The following is a 16,970-nucleotide window of genomic DNA, read 5'->3' as shown; positions in this document are numbered from 1 at the left end:
GCATCAGTTGGGACATGGAGAAAAGGGAAATCCAAGTCTGTGATGCACATTTCACAAACAAGCAAAAATGAATTCTTCTCTAAAGGACTATTTTCAGAATAGTTTAGTTGAAAAGCAGAGCTAGAGCAAACAAGCAAGAGAGAGACACTTTAAACCATCTGCTAATTCGCTTCCTACGGATACTTGGAAGAGCTGGGGCTGGGGCTGGGGCTGGGGCTGGGCCTGGGCCTGGGCCTGGGCCTGGGCCTGGGCCTGGGCTAGGCCGAAGTTTAGGAGCCAGGAACTCCATCTAGGTCTTCCACGAGGGTAGCAGGGACTCAGGAACTGAGCCATCACCAGCTACCTCCCAGGGTGTGCATTAGCAGGAAGCTGGATCAAAAGCAGAAGTGGGGGTGCCAGAGTAGCGAGTAAAGCCACTCCAGCAGTGCCACCATCCCATATGGGTGCCGGTGCAAGTCCCAACTGCTACACTTCTGATCCAGCTTTCTGGTATGGCCTGGGAAAGCAGTAGAAGATGGCCCAAGTCCCTGGGCCCCAGCACCCACATGGGAGACCTAGAAGAAGCTCCTGGCTCCTCGCTTCAGATTGGCACAACTCCGGCCGTGTGGCCATTTAAGGAGTGAAGCAGCGGATGGAAGACCTCTCTATGCCTCTGCCTCTCTGTAACACTACCTTTCAAATTAATAAATCTTAAAAAAGCAGAAGTGGGACTAGATCCCAGGTACTCTGCAGTGGGATGTAAGTGTCCCAAACAATGGCTTAACCTGCTGTGCCACAATGCCCACCCCTGGATCTGACTACTTCAGGACAAACATGGCCAGCTGGATGCTGTGACAAACTGGATTTCTGCAACCTCTTGGCCTTAGTGTGGGATTTAGAAAAAAAGGCATACAGTTCTTCAATATATATGTGTGCATTAAAACTTCATAGAGATGTTTTTAAAGAATGATTTTATTTATTTGAAAGAGTTACAGGGAGAAGTAGAGCCAGAAAAGAGATCTTCCATCCACTAGTTCACTCCCCAGATGACTGCAACGGCCAGAGCTGGGCCGATACAAAGCCAGGAGCCAGGAGCTTCTTCCAGGTCTCCCACACGGGTGCAGGGGTCCAAGGACTTGGGCCATAGCAGAGAGCTGGACCAGAAGAGGAGCAGCCAGGACTCGAATCAGTGCCCATATGGGATGCCAGCGCTGCAGGCTGTGGCTTTAATCCACTGTGCCACAGCGCCAGCCCCAACTTCATAGAGATTTGACCCTGTATTTATTTCATGGAGTGCTTGAATATGTTAAGGCAGGAGATGACAGTTTTTCTCACAAAGAATTATTGGTCTTAAAATGCAAATATTTCTTTTTTGCTTTTGTAATTGTAATTGAAGCATTTTTCATTTTTTAAGCACTGTCAGAATTTTAACATCTAAGTCAATTTTAGGGGGAAGAAACACTGTCAAGAAATTCCTCCGGAACAAAACTATTGTTCATTTTCCCAAATACTCAATTGAAGTCTAACAAAACAAAATACAAAAATACAAAGTAATGAAAATCGTATAAGGAGTCATTCCATTTATCAGTCTTCACTCTGCTAACATTCTTATTCATCAAGATAGACATTTTTTCCATTTGCTTTTTAAAGAATGATTTATTTATTTATTTGAAACGCAGAGTTACAGAAAGAGGAAGAGAGACAGAAAGATCTTCCATCCAATGGTTTATTCCTCTAATGGCTGCAACTGCCAAGGCTGGAGCAGACTGAAACCTGGAGCCAGAAACTTCATCTGGGTCTCTTCCATGGATGGTAGAGACCCAAGCGCTTGGGCCATCTTATGTTGCTTACCCAGGGGCATTAGCAGGAAGCTGGATGGGAAGTGGAACAGCTGGGACTCGAACCAGTGCTTGTATAGGATGCTGGCATTGCAGGCGGTGGCTTAACCTGCTGCACGACAATGCCTTGCCCTTCCATTTGCTTTTTTAATTTATAATTTAATTTATAATTTATAAGTAGTACTGAAAAAAAGAAAACTAAGAAACTCACAGGCAGTTTCCATGACTCGTTTCCCTGTCATAACAGCATGTGGAGGTCAGGAAAGCTATTGGCAGTACACACAATTAGAGGATATTCACCTCTAAGGTTTAGTTTCTTCCCAACAATGTAAAATACCCACAGTTCCATCTCATTCAGGAATTCCACAGGAGACCAGCACTGTGGCGTAGTGGATAAAGCCACCACTTGCAGTGCCAGCATCTCATATGCACACCAGTTTGAGGCCCAGCTGCTCCACTTCCAATCCAGCTCCCTACTGTGGCCTAGGAAAGCAGTGGAAAATGGTTCATGTGCTTGGGCCCCTGCACCTGCGTGGAAGACCCGGAAGAAGTTCCTGGCTCCCAGCTTCATATCAGCTCAGCTCCACCATTGGGCCTTTTGGGGAGTGAACCAGTGGATGGAAGACCAACCTCTCTGCCTCTGCCTCTCTAACTCTGCCTTTCAAATAAATAAATAAATCTTTTTTTAAAAAAATTCCACAGGGCAGTGCAAGTCCCACAGCTGATCTTCATAGAGTAACAGAGCTTCTGTCAAATTCATAACAGTTCCCCTATGTAAAATATTTCCCATCTTGCTTCATGTTACTTTTTTTATATATAAGGAATGCGGATTTTTTAAGATTTATTTATTCACTTGAAAGCCAGAGTTACAGAGAGAAAGACACACACACACACACACACACACACGGCATCTATCCACTGGTTTACTCCCAAGATGGCTGCAACAGCTGTGGCTGGGCTAAGCCAAAGTTAGTAGCTCCATCTGGGTCTCCCACGTGGGTGGCAGGCGTCCAAGTACTTGGACCATCTCTTGCTGCTTTTCCCAGGCCATTAGCAGGGAGCTGGGTCGGAAGTGGAGTGGCCACGACACTAACCAGTGCCCATATGGGATGCTGGTATTGCAGGCAGCGACTTTACCTGCGCCTATACCACAATGCCAGTCCCCTGCTTCAATACTTTCACTGAGATCAAGATCAGTTTAAGGGTGGTTTTTTGGCCTAGTACTTAATTTTTTTATTTTTTATTTATTTTTTTGACAGGCAGAGTGGACAGTGAGAGAGAGAAAGGTCATCCTTCTGTTGGTTCATCCCGCAATGGTCGCCTGGGCTGGCGCACTGAGCTGATCCAGAGCCAGGAGCCAGGGGCTTCTCCTGGTCTCCCATGTGGGTGCAGGGCCCAAGGACTTGGGCCATCCTCCACTGCACTCCCTGGCCACAGCAGAGAGCTGGCCTGGAAGAGGGGCAACCGGGACAGAATCCGGTGCCCCGACTGGGACTAGAACCCGGTGTGCCGGCGCCATAGGCGGAGGATTAGCCTAGTGAGCCGCGGCGCCGGCCGGCCTAGTACTTAAGATACCAGTTAGGATGTCTGCATCCTACTTAGGAGCACTTAGGTTCAGGCTCCAGCCCTGGCTCCTGATTCCAGCTTCCTGTTGATGCGGAACCCCAGAACATTGCAGTGATGACTCAGTAATGGCATTCCTGCCTTCCATGTGGGAGACCTGAACTAAGTTCCTGGCTCCTAGATTCAGCCAAGCCTAGTCTTGACTGCTGTGGGCATTTGGGGAATAAACCAGTAGATGGGAGCTCTGTCTCTCTGTGTCTTTTCTGCATTTGAAATAAATTTTAAAAATAATCAGTCTGAAAAACTCCCATGTAGAATGTTCCTCTGGAGGTTTGGAGATTGGAACCATAGTCACATTGTTAATCATGTCATCAAACACTGTCTCTGCTTTGGTTCTGGAATACAGTCTTCTGTTGGAACCCAATAGGTCTCTCTTAAGACTAAGTTGGGACAACAGGTTTTTCTCATGTGTCTCTTACTGTCCATCCATCACCAGCCTCCCTGCCATAGTGACATATTCAGTTTTGGTTTGTCTGTTTCACAAATTGTCGTCATCCCTCTCTCTTAAAATCAGCAGTGTATCTTTGCCGGTATAATCTTTGCCTCTGTCCATGATGATCAGGGTATATGCCACATCTGCCAAATTAACATTCCTACTAAGAATGAGAATATTTTCTGCAAATTGTTTCAAGTATAGGATTTCATGTTCTGAGAAGATGAATCTTTGTCACATACCTCTGTGTGTTGCACCCAACCAGGCACCCCATCTATGATGCGCAAGTATTTACCAGTGGCCCCTCCTGGAAATATGGTAGTAATCTCTTCACTTCCCAGTAGTATCCTGATTTCCTTTTGTTTTCTGTTGTACAGGATTCAAAAGGTTGTCAGTTTCTTTGTCCTGTGCATTGCTACTGTAACACTCATCTGTGTGGGTAGTTCAAAAATTAGCAAAACTGCTATTTTTGTTTGTGTAGACTGTGAGATAACCATGGTACTGCCAAGTATGCACTAACTTCACCATTCCCTGTCCTTAGAACGTGGACTGGAGGCCTTTTAGAACAGTCTTACTGTCAACTTGGGTGCTGAGCATGAAGTTGGGTGTGCTGTGCCACACCACTGCCACAGTGAGATGGGGCCCTGTGTGGTGCCTGTGGCAGGTGCCTGCAGGAGACCAGGGGGCCATACAGTATGTCAGGCTGTAGCAAACAGGATTATTTGTGTTTAATATGCATGGAAGTTCTGCAAGGTGCTGTGTTTCCTGTCATGGAGAACAATAAGACTTGAGTGAACATGGTAAGAATATGGAAATAATTTCCATGTGTTCTTGGTGGCTTTAAATGAGGAAGTACGTGTGACCCAAATTGTAAGTGTTTGGAGAACCCAGAACTGCAGGCAAATTGTTTTTTAATGAAGTGAGTGTGCTTCCCAGTGCTGTCAGTCTCATGTATCCTCCTTTACACATCTGTGGGATGTTTTAGGACTCGGTGGCCTTTGAGGATGTGGCTGTGAACTTCACTCAGGAGGAGTGGGCTTTGCTGGATCCTCTGCAGAAGAAACTCTACAGAGATGTGATGCAGGAAACCTTCAGGAACCTGGCCTCTATAGGTAAGAATGAGGCTAGTGCCTCACTTAGTCAGTGAGAGAACAAGTGTTTCTTGTTCATCAGTGAGGTTCCAAGATTTGAAATGTGGAAAAGAAATAGTTTGATAAATAAACTAGGCCTAATGGCAGCTCATCATGGGCCTAAATTAAAAAAAAAAAAAAACTAATAATTTTTCTATAGTTTCTGATCATTTATAAACACTTCTCTGGGTCTGCATTTTAGGGAAAAAATGGGAAGATTCAAACACAGAAGATCAGTACAAAAGCCAGGGGAGAAATCTAAGGTGAGTTGTCCCCATAAAGGAAGGTAGTGTCTCATGAGAGGAACTTTGTATTTCGTGAAACTTGTCAAACAAGTAAAACAAATGAACTCAGTGTCACATATATTTATTTTTAGAAAATTTTTGCCAAGAATATTTTTAAATGAAATAGATATTTAATATACAAAAAAACTTTGTTACTCAACTAGAAATAGTGAGATACCCCATATTATTCATATCACTGTTTTGATAGTAGCTATTGTCAAATACTCTTCCAAAGCATTCATTACGTATGCTCTCCCTGAAAATTGCACAAATATATTTCCAGTGTTAGTGACTGTGAAAATGTGAATGACTGGCCGGCGCCACAGCACACTAGGCTAATCCTCCGCCTGCAGTGCCTGCAATCCAGGTTCTAGTCCCGGTTGGGGCACTGGTTCTGTCCTGGTTGCTCCTGTTCCAGTCCAGCTCCCTGCTGTGGCCCGGGAGTGCAGTGGAGGATGGCCCAAGTGCTTGGGCCCTGCACCCGCATGGGAGACCAGGAGGAAGCACCTGACTCCTGGCTTCGGATCGGCACAGTGCACCGGCCATAGCAGCCATTTTGGTGGTGAACCAACGGAAGGAAGACCTTTCTGTCTCACAGTCTAACTCTGCCTATCAAAAAAAAAAAAAAAAAGTGAATGACCATTAGTAATTATACAATTATTACTTAAAAGCCATTAATAATGTGCCTCTTACTTGTTACAGAAGTCACATTATAGAGAGACTCTGTGAAAAGAAAGAAAGTAGTCCATCTGGAGAACCCTATAGTCGGACTCCAAATCGGAAATTGAACAAGAAGACTCTCACGGGAGTAAAACCATATGAATGCACCATGTGTGGGAAAGTCTATATGTGTCATTCATCTCTTAACAGACACATGAAATCCCATACTGAACACAAACCATATGGGTATAACAAATACGGAGAGAAGTCCTACGAATGCAAGGAGTGTGGGAAAACATTCAGCTTTCGAAGTTCATTTCGAATCCACGAAAGGACTCACACGGGAGAGAAACCCTATCAGTGTAAACAGTGCGGGAAAGCCTTCAGTTGGCCCAGTTCCTTTCAGATACACGAAAGAACTCACACCGGAGAGAAACCCTACGAGTGCAAGGAGTGTGGGAAAGCCTTCATTTACCACACTACCTTCCGAGGACACATGAGAATGCACACGGGGGAGAAACCGTATAAGTGTAAAGAATGCGGGAAAACTTTCAGTCACCCCAGTTCATTTCGAAACCACGAAAGGACACACAGTGGAGAGAAGCCCTACGAGTGTAAAGAATGCGGAAAAGCTTTTCGCTATTACCAGACTTTTCAAATCCACGAAAGGACTCACACCGGAGAGAAGCCCTATCAGTGCAAACAGTGTGGGAAAGCTCTCAGCTGCCCCACGTCCTTTCGAAGTCATGAAAGGATTCACACTGGAGAAAAACCCTATAAGTGTAGGAAGTGCGGGAAAGCCTTCAGTTTCCCCAGTTCATTTCGGAAACATGAAAGAATTCACACCGGAGAGAAACCCTATGACTGTAAGGAGTGTGGGAAGGCATTCATTTCACTGCCGAGCTTTCGGAGACACATGATCATGCACACTGGAAATGGACCCTACAAATGCAAGGAATGTGGGAAAGCCTTCGACTGTCCCAGTTCATTTCAAATCCATGAAAGGACTCACACGGGGGAGAAGCCCTACGAGTGCAAGCAGTGCGGGAAAGCCTTCAGCTGCTCCAGTTCCTTTCGAATGCATGAAAGGACTCACACGGGGGAGAAGCCTCACGAGTGCAAACAGTGCGGCAAGGCCTTCAGCTGTTCCAGTTCCGTGCGAATCCACGAAAGGACCCACACCGGGGAGAAGCCCTATCAGTGTAAACAGTGCGGCAAGGCCTTCAGTTGTTCCAGTTCCTTTCGAATGCACGAGAGAATTCACACTGGAGAAAAGCCATATGAATGCAAGCAGTGTGGTAAATCCTTCAGTTTTTCCAGTTCATTCCGTATGCATGAAAGGACTCATACGGGAGAGAAGCCCTACGAGTGTAAGCAGTGCGGGAAAGCCTTCAGCTGCTCCAGTTCCTTTCGAATGCACGAAAGGACTCACACGGGAGAGAAGCCATACGAGTGCAAACAGTGCGGCAAGGCCTTCAGCTGCTCCAGTTCCATCCGCATCCACGAAAGGACCCACACAGGGGAGAAGCCCTACGAGTGCAAGCAGTGCGGGAAAGCGTTCAGCTGCTCCAGTTCTGTTCGAATGCACGAAAGGACTCACTTGGGGCAGAAGCCCTACGAGTGCAAACAGTGCCACAAAGCCTTCAGCTGCTCCCGCTCCTTCCGCATCCACGAAAGAACTCACACTGGAGAAAAACCCTATGAGTGTCAGCTGTGTGGAAAGGCCTTCAAGTGTTCCCGATCCTTTAGAGTCCATGAAAGAACTCACACTGCAGAGTAACTCTCCCAGCGTCAGCAGTGTGCTCCTGCCTTCTGTTGCCCCAGCCTACTGGGAAGCCATAAACTCACACCGGAGTGCAACTTTTTGAATGTCAGCAATGTGTTGGAGTCTCCCGTTAGCCCAAATTTGTTTCACCAGATAGGAACAAAAGGAAAAATCACAACGTTTTCAATCTTAACAAATACTCTTGTGCTACTTCCTCTCAGGTGAAACTTCAAACTCATGTGGAAACTCCCACTAGAGAGAGATCCTGTAAATGTAGATTATGTGGGAAAGCCTGGTGGAAGGTAATCCATGCATATTCCATAAAATGCACATTATGACAAAAGGCATAAGTGGATTGTTCTTATGAGTTCATCCTTTTTAAAGTGTAACTATATGGATTTCTGTTTACTACACTTGCAGATGAGCAATGAGGTGAGAAGTTCTGCAGCCCTCATTAAGCAGTGGTACACAGTTTTAATAGGTAGTTTGAGTTTCTGTTGCATCAGTTTACTAGTGTTTTCTCTTTCCATTCTAAAGTATATTGGATTTATGGGTGAATGGAAGTGTATTTCCAATATGCAAGTAGGTTTAATTTTTATGGAGTTTTTAAATTGCTCTGGAGGGACCACTGAAAGATATAACACCCGTAATTCTTGGGATTTCCCTAATGGCTTATGTGATAAGTGCTCCATGTCCTTTGCCCATTATGTATATTCCAGTTTTCTTTGTGACTTAAAGTATCTGATTTTGGGGAGGGCAGAGTTGTATTCTGTTTTCTGTGCTAATAAATAGTTGTCATAAATTTGTGATTATGCAAAATTTATCATATGATATACTCCAATTTGACTTGTTTTGATCTTTTGCTCTTTGCTGTTTGTCATTCGTTCCAGCTGGGATTTGGATAATAGAGTCTGCATTCAGAAGAGATACCTGTAACAGAACAATATAAACTATAATGGGAAACCACATTCCTGTATGTGTTCACATGGATGAATGTTGTGATCTGTGTTTTCTGCAGTCTCTCTTTGTGGTTACATGTTAGAATTCACCAATAGCCTACTTGCATGAGAGGAATATGGAAGGTAGTAGTTAAGAAGGTGTTAGCCAAGTTTTGTAGCTGCCATATATAATGTGGCTAAGTACACAAGGGCTTCAGAGATGGGTGTTTCTACTTCATTTTCCCAATACTGCCTGACCAGTGAAGAGTACAGGCATGTACCATGTAACAGTTCTATCAACAACTGATTACATTTATTTACAGTGGTGGTCCTGTGAAATTTTAATGGAGCTGAAAATTTACCATTGCCTAGTGATGTCATCGCAAAGTATATTCCTCAAGTGTTTGTACTGATGCTGGTGTAAAGAAACCTGTGCTGGCAGCCCCTTAAAAATATATACGATTGTGTACAGTATAGAATACTTGGCAATAATAAACATGTATGTCATTTGTTTTTGTATTATTATTTTAGAGTGCATTCCTGTTTATAAAAATGTTAACTATAAAACAGCTTCGAGCAGATCTTGCAGCATAGGAGATAATAGCTCTTTGCCTGTCATTTCCCCTAAAGGCTTTCCAGTGGGACAAGATGTGGAGGTGGAAGACGTTGATATGGGTGATCTTGACCCTGCGTAGTCCTTTCTTAGTTTTTAGCAAAAAAGTTTATAAAGTTAAAAAAAAAAAACTCAAAATAGATGACAGCTTATAAAATAAAGATATAGAGAAAAATATTTTTGTGCAACTGTATAGATAGTGTATTTATGTTTCAAGTGTTTTTATAAAAGCTAAAAGTAAAAAAGTTACAGTAAGCTTTTTATAAAAAAACTTTCATAGATTTAGTGCAGCCTAAGTATTCAGTTTTATGAAGTACGCAGTAGTAGACGGCAATGTCCTATGCCTTCCCATCCACTAACCACTCACTGATATTCCTTTCCTGGTAAGTGCCCTATACAGCTGTACCCCCTTTTTAAATCTTTTATACTGTATTTTAATGTTCTTTTTCTATGTTTAGAAACACAGATACCATTGTGGTACCAGTTGCCTATGGTATGCAGTAGAGTGACGTGTTGTAGACCAGCAGTAGTAAGCTATACCACATAGCCCAAGTGTATAGTATACCATACTATTTAAGTCTTTGAAGTACATGGATGATCTCATAAGGACACATTGCCTCATGACGTATTCTCTGTCATTAAATGGTGCACAGCTTTGTTCTCAAAGCCACCACTCGCTTCTACGTCTTCAGAGACCCAGTTTTCCACAGGTGCTCATGTCTTCACAAGTTCCAGGGAAAAAATACCCATCACGATTTGATTTTCCTGCAAACTATCATGTGTCCACCAGATGCCTAATTTGGACTCAGGGGTCCCCTGATGCACTGACTCAGCTCATCTGTAGACTGAATTTATCCAGAGTCTGAATTCATGTAGTACACACCTTGTTACCACCACCACTGACTGTTTCTGATTCCAGCATGACGGCTACAGTGGGGCAGTGAGCATGAACTGCACGGAAATTTCTTTCCTCGCTGCACTGTGCAGTGAACTCACTGACAGTTCTCAGTACAAGAATGAGCACCTTCCTCCTGTCAAGTAGATCATCAGTGCTTCCTGTTGCAGTTGAATGTATTCTCGCAGTGTGTTTTCTATTGTTTCCTAGTATGTGACAAAAAACAGTGTGCATGTTTTTTTCAAACAAGAGCGTCTAGAAATGGATGTTACTTGGAAATAATAACTTTTCAGATAATGTGTATATTATCAGTTATTGTATTTTCCATTTCCTGTAAGGATCTGTAAAAATATTCCATTGCAATTGTGGACTCTCAGATTAAGTTAAGATATTTTGAGTAATATTACCAGGTTTACACAAGATCATCTATTTTTCCCCCCCAGGGAAAATTTTTTTCTTAATCTCATTCTTTTGTGTGTGAACCCAGCTTCTCATTCATTCATTCATAATACCAAAAATTTAAAACATGATTTTTCTCAGTGCTTTTTAGCCAGAGACCACCAGGAAAATACCTGAAGTCAAAGAGCAGGGTGTTAGGAATTGTCACAATAAGAATGACCAGAAGCCACGAGTCACTCCAGGGAGCATCGGAAAAGTACTCAACAGGACTTCTTGTTGGATGTGGGCTTTTTGTTAGGAGACTTCATAGCCCTTCAGTGAAGTGAGACATTTCTCTGATTCTTACTCTTTTTTGAAGATTTATTTATTTGAAAGAATTACAGAGAGAGAAAGTCTTGCATCTGCTGGTTCACTCCCAAATGGCCACAATAGCTGGGGCCAGGCCAGGCCGAAGCCAGGAGCTTGGTGCTCCATCCAGGTCTCCCATGTGGGTGGCAGGCCCCCAAGTACTTGGAGCCATCTTCCGCTATCTTCCCAGGTAGCAGGGAACTGGGTCAGAGGTGGAGTGGCTGGGGCTCAAACCAATGCACTGGGACGCCAGTGTTACAGGTGGCAGCCTAACCCACTGCATCATGACACTGGCCCCAAAACAATTTTTAAGAAGCACCATTTTGGGGGCCAGCATTATGGTGTAGTGGGTAAAGCTGCCGCCTGCAGTGCCAGCATCCCATATGGACGCTGGTTCGAGTCCCAGCTGTTCCACTTCCAATCTAGCTCTCTGCTATGGCCTGAGAAAGCAGTGGATGATGGCCTAAGTCCTTGGTCCCCTGTACCCACGTGGGAGACCCGGAGGAAGCTCCTGGCTCTGGTTTCGAATTGGTCCGGCTCTGGCCGTTATGGCCATTTGAGGAGTGAACCAGTGGATGGAAGACTCTCACTCTCTCTCTCTCTCTCTCTCTCTCTCTCTGCCTATCTGTAACTCTGCCTTTCAAATAAATTAATCAATCTTAAAAAAAAAAAAAAAAAAAGCTCCACTTGGTCATATTAGTGAGCCCAAGGCATCTTTGGTCATTTATGTGGCTGGACTGTGTTCTCTTACCATTCCTAGAGACATAACATGCCCTTGTCTTGATTCATTGGGGTTGCTGAGTAGATTTGTATGGTGACAGAAGTGTGTGGCATTTTTCTCTTCAACAGGTTGGTACTTAGTCTTGCATGAGTGCGAGGTTATCTCAGTTGTATGTAATTGTTTTTACCTTTCTTAGTGGTTAAATACAGAAATATTTCCTATGGTGTATTAGTTTGTTTCATAAAACACATCAGTTAAAATATCTAAGTTGACTTACTTTGAAAAATCATTTACTTTTATTTTCTTTATGTATTAACTGAGACTTAAAAGCTTATGTAAGGTTTTATTTTTTTAATTTAAAGATTTATTTATTTGAAAGAGTTACACAGAGAGAGGAGAGTCAGAGAAAGGTCTTCCATCAGCTGGTTCAGTCCCTAATTGGCTGCAGCGGCCAGAGCTGAGCTGTTCCAAAGTGAGGAGCCAGGAGCTTCCTCCAGGTCTCCCATGTGGGTGCAGGGGCCCAAGGACTTGGGCCATGTTCTACTGCTTTCCCAGTCCACAGCAGAGAGCTGGATTGGTAGTGGGGCAGGCAGGACTTGAACCGGCACCTATATGGGGTGCCGGCACTGCAGGCAGCGGCTTTACCCGCTGTGCCACAGCGCTGGCCCCAGTTTATGTAAGTTTTAAGGGAACACAGTCTAGGAAGATGCAAAGACAGGATCACCACTCAGGCCTTTCTTGCTCAGGGACCATGGTCTTGACGTTAATTTTCAGGGGTTTTGTTATTGTTAAGATTTATTTATTTGCAAGACAGAGTGACAGAGAAGAGAAAGAGATCTTCGACTCAGTGTTTGTTCCCCAAATGGCCTCAACTGCCCTGCACTTCATCCAGGTGTCCCATGTGTGTAGCAGGGATCCAAATACTTGGGGCGTTTTCTTGCTTTCCCAGGCACATCAGCAGGGAGCTGGATCTGAAAGTGGATCAGCCGGCATGCCAGCTGGTGCTCCAACGGGATGCTGGCATCGCAGACAACAGCTTAGCTCGCTGTGCCACAATGCAGGCCTCTGTGTGAATTTTCTAGCATCTCCTATTTGTAGACTGAAAAGATACACAATTAAACACAAATAATTGGGTACCATAGGTTGTGGATGTAGAGACATGAAACAAGTTCCTGAAGTCCTAGTGTTTGTATTTTTGTGGAAAGAGAGATGATGGACAAAGAGGGTTTTGATTCATAAGAGGGAATTAGGAGCTTTGAAATAAATGAAATTGGGAGTGAACTGTTAAGTAACTTGTAGGGACTTTAGAAAGTTCTTGGGGCTAGCACTGTGGCATAGTGGATGGGGCCGCCGCCTGCAGTGCCGGCATGTCATATGGACACTGCTCCACTTCTGATCCGGCTCTCTGCTGTGGCTTGGGAAAGCAGTAGAAGATGGCCCAAGTGCTTGGGCCCCTGCACCCACGTGGGAGGCCTGGAAGCAGCTCCTGGCTCCTGGCTTCAGATTGGCATAGATCCGGCCATTGTGGCAATCTGGGGAGTGAACCGCGGATGAAAGACCTCTCTCTCTGTCTCTCCCTCTGCCTCTCTCTAACTCTGCCTTCCAAATGGATAAGTAAATCCTTAAAAAAAAAAAAAAAAAAAGTTTTTGGGGAGGGGACAGGCATTTGGTGTAATGTTAGGATGCCTGCATCAGTGCCTTAGTTCAAAACTTACTTTTAGGGGCCAGCATTGTGTAGAGGGTTAAGCTACTGCCTGCAGGGCCAGCATCCCATATGGGTGCTAGTTAGAGTCTTGGCTGCTCTGCTTCCAATCCAGCTCCCTGCTAGTGTGTCTGGGAAAGCAGTAGAGGATGGCCCAAGTATTTGGGCCCCTGCACCCATGTGGGAGACCCAGAAGCTGCTCCTGGCTCTTGGCTTCGTCTGCCCCAGACTCAGCCATTGTGGCCATTTGGAGAGTGAACCAGCAGATGGAAGATATCTCTGTCTCCCCCTCTCTGTAAACTGTGCCTTTCAAAAAAATAAATAGGGGCTGGCACTGTGGTGTAGCGGACTAAACCACCACCTGCAGTGCCAGCATCGCATAGGGGCGCCAGTTCGAGTCCTGGCTGCTCCACTTCCGATCCAGCTCTCTGCTGTGGCTTGGGAAAGCAGTAGAAGATGGCCCAAGTCCTTGAGCCCCTGCACCCGTGTGGGAGACCTGGAAGAAGCTCCTGGCTCCTGGCTTCGATCAGCACAGCTCTGGCCATTGCGGCCAATTGGGGAATGAACCAATGAACCAGCAGATGGAAGTCTCCCTCCCCCCCCCCCCCCGCCTCTCCTTCCTCTGTAACTCTGACTTTCAAATATTTTTGTTTTAGAAAGTTGTTTGGAATGGAGCCACGCATTGCTGATGCTCTTGCAGTTCCGTCTGAGCAATTTGCCATCCTAAGGAGAATTTTTTAAAATTTATTTTAATTTTCTTTAAAAGAGAAATGTCTCCCACCCACTGATTCACTCCCCAAATGCCTGCAACAGCCAGGGCTGGGCCAAGCCAAAGCTGGAAGCTGGGAATTCAATCTGGTTATGCATTAGCAGGAAGATGGTTTGGAACCAAAGATGGGATTCGAACCACACAGAATATGGAAATGCCAAATTGTGTTAATGCCCACCCTGTTTTAGTTTCTTTATTGGTTTTTGTCATCTCTTCCCACCTGTTAGCATTGTCATCCTGTACACACCGTTTGGTAACTGACTGTGTCCCAGTGTGATTTGACCTCAGGCTCTGCCTGTGTTTGGCAGGTGGTTTCCAAGGCATGCACCTGTTAAATCAGTGTTTACACAGCACCTTAACCGGTCGGTACTCTAGTACTGATGACCAAAAATTCAGACTAGAGTGCTGTGGTTACTGGATTTAGCATGTTAACCATAACCGAATACCTGAGATAGTCATGTGGATATCATTCATCCTCGTACACCCCCCAACACTTAATCCTGACCAGTTATCTAAAAAGAATTCATCCTGGTCAGCTGCCTCAGAAGAGTTTTTGAGCCAAGAAGAGGAGTAGCCTTAGCTCTAGAATGGGAAAAGAATACTCTTTAAAAAAAAAAAAAAGATTTATTTATTTATTTGAAAGGCAGAATTACAGAGAAGCAGAGAGAGAGAAAGTCTTGCATCTGCTGGTTCACTCCCAAGATGGCTGCAACAAATGGAGCTGTGCTGATCCAAAGGCAGGAGCCTGGAGCTTCCTTCTGGTCTCCCACGCGGGTGGCCACAGCAGAGAGCTGGATCGGAAGTAGAGCAGCCAGGACTTGAACTGGCACCCATATAGGACGCTGGCACTGCAGGCAGCGGCTTTACCTGCTACGCCACAGCGCCAGCCCCAGAATACTTTTTCCACACGCAGTGCTGGACACCTGAGTCATGTGCAAAATACCAAACTGGAAAGCTTATATCACAGCACATACAGCAGTTTACCCAAGTGAATCAAACATCTAATCAAATTGGTAAAACACTCGGTGGCACAGTGGGCTAAGCCACAGCCTACAATGCTGGAATCCCATATCAGAGTGATGGTTTGAGTCCCAGCTGCTCATCTTCTGATCCAGCTCTCTGCTAACGTGCCTGGGAAAGCAGAGGAAGATGGCCCAAGTACTTGGAGCCCTGCCACCCATGTGGGAGACCTGGATGGAGTTTTTGGATCCTGCCTTCAAACTGGCTTAGCCCTGGCTATTGTAGCCCTTTGGGGAGTGAACGAGCAGATGGAAGATTCTCTCTCTCTCTCTCTCTCTCTGCATTTCAAATTAATAAAATAATTTTTTTTTTGACAGGCAGAGTGGACAGTGAGAGAGAGAGACAGAGAGAAAGGTCTTCCTTTGCCGTTGGTTCACCCTCCAATGGCCACCGCGGCCGGCGCGCTGCGGCCGGCACACCACGCTGATCCGATGGCAGGAGCCAGGAGCCAGGTGCTTTTCCTGGTCTCCCATGGGGTGCAGGACCCAAGCACCCGGGCCATCCTCCACTGCACTCCCGGGCCACAGCAGAGAGCTGGCCTGGAAGAGGGGCAACCGGGACAGAATCCGGCACCCCAACCGGGACTAGAACCCGGTGTGCCGGCGCTGCAAGGCGGAGGATTAGCCTAGTGAGCCGCAGCGCCAGCCCAATAAAATAAATCTTTAAAGTTGATAAAACTATATTAGAAAAAGCATATGGGAAAATATTCATGAGTTTGTATTTGGCAAAGAATTCTCCGATATGTCACCAAAAGCATATACCGTGTGAAAAATTTTTAGTTTCCCCAAAATGAGTTTGGTAGTTCAAAGGACATCATCAAGAACGTGAAAATACCAACTGGAAAGTTTGTGAACTATTGACTGGACTATAAAATGTAAGAAACAGTATGACCACTCCTCAAAGTTATCATCAGAGTTATCATATAATATTATTAGTTATCATATAATACAGATATGTACTTATGGAGCTAAAATAATTTAAAGCAAGGTTCCAACAGATATTTTTACATCTTTATTCATAGTAGCAATATGTTCAAATTTACCCTAACATCTATCAACAAATCAACTGGTAAATGACGTGATGTAAGTACATTCAATGGAATACTATTCAGCTTGAATGGGAAGGAAATTCTGATACATATGGCAACATGAATGAATCTTGCAGAAATTATACTGAGTGAAATAAGCCAACCAGAAAACACAACTATTGTATAAGTCCACTTCTCTCAGGTAATATGAGTGATCAGGTTCACAGAAAGTAGAAGAGTGGTTCCTGGGACCGGTGGGAGATGGAAGTTGGTAGTTGTGGTGTAAGGAGTACAGAGTCAGTTCGGGAAAAGGTAAAGGGGTTTTCATTTCACAAATATGAATATGCTTAAGACGTCTGAATGGTAGAACGTAAAAAATAGTTAAGGGGCCAACACTGTGGTGCAGTCGATTAAGCTGCTGCTTGCAATGTCAGCAACCCATATTCGAGTGACATTTCAAATCCTGGCTGCTCTTTGCCTGTTCCAGCTCCCTGCTTATGCCCCTGGGAAGGCAGCAGAAGATGGCGCAAAGACTTAGGCCCCTGCACCCATGTGGGAGACCTGGATGGAGTTGGAGGCTCCTGGCTTTGCCTGATCCAGCCCCAGCAGTAATGGGTATTTGGGGAGTGAACCAGAGGATGGAAGATTCTCTCTCTCCCCCACCTCCCTCCTGTCAACTCTGCCTTTCAAATAAATAAATTTTTTAGAAAATAGTTAAGATAGGGGCCGGCACCATGGCTCACTGGCTAATCCTCCACCTTTGGTGCCAGAATCCTATATGGGCGCCAGGTTCTAGTCCCGGTTGCTCCTCTTCCAGTCCAGCTCT

At 44.9% G+C, this 16,970-nt stretch overlaps 1 protein-coding gene and 1 pseudogene across 3 annotated transcripts in view; one reads left to right on the top strand and one right to left on the bottom strand.

The window, feature by feature from the left end:
• The window catches only part of LOC149121578 (uncharacterized), a 34,736-nt gene extending 25,561 nt beyond the window's left edge, over positions 1–9,175 (top strand). For both annotated transcript variants that reach the window (XM_089316490.1, XM_089316489.1), the window contains 3 exons: positions 4,859–4,985; positions 5,206–5,266; positions 5,990–9,175. In XM_089316490.1, coding sequence (XP_089172616.1) covers positions 4,859–4,985; positions 5,206–5,266; positions 5,990–7,727 — 1,926 coding nt within the window. In that variant the 3' untranslated portion in view covers positions 7,728–9,175. The remainder of the gene's footprint in view (positions 1–4,858; positions 4,986–5,205; positions 5,267–5,989) is intronic.
• LOC149121579 (spermine synthase pseudogene) lies at positions 1,163–4,820 on the bottom strand (annotated as a pseudogene). The gene has a single exon (XR_016223383.1). The product of XR_016223383.1 is annotated as a spermine synthase pseudogene (transcript).
• Positions 9,176–16,970: the final 7,795 nt, after the last annotated feature.

The sequence above is a fragment of the Oryctolagus cuniculus genome, chromosome 16 (genome assembly GCF_051225735.1).
Source record: "Oryctolagus cuniculus isolate XC-2025 breed Fujian yellow rabbit chromosome 16, ASM5122573v1, whole genome shotgun sequence".
Classification (NCBI taxonomy): Eukaryota; Metazoa; Chordata; class Mammalia; order Lagomorpha; family Leporidae; genus Oryctolagus; species Oryctolagus cuniculus.
This window is presented reverse-complemented; position numbering and strand designations above follow the sequence as displayed.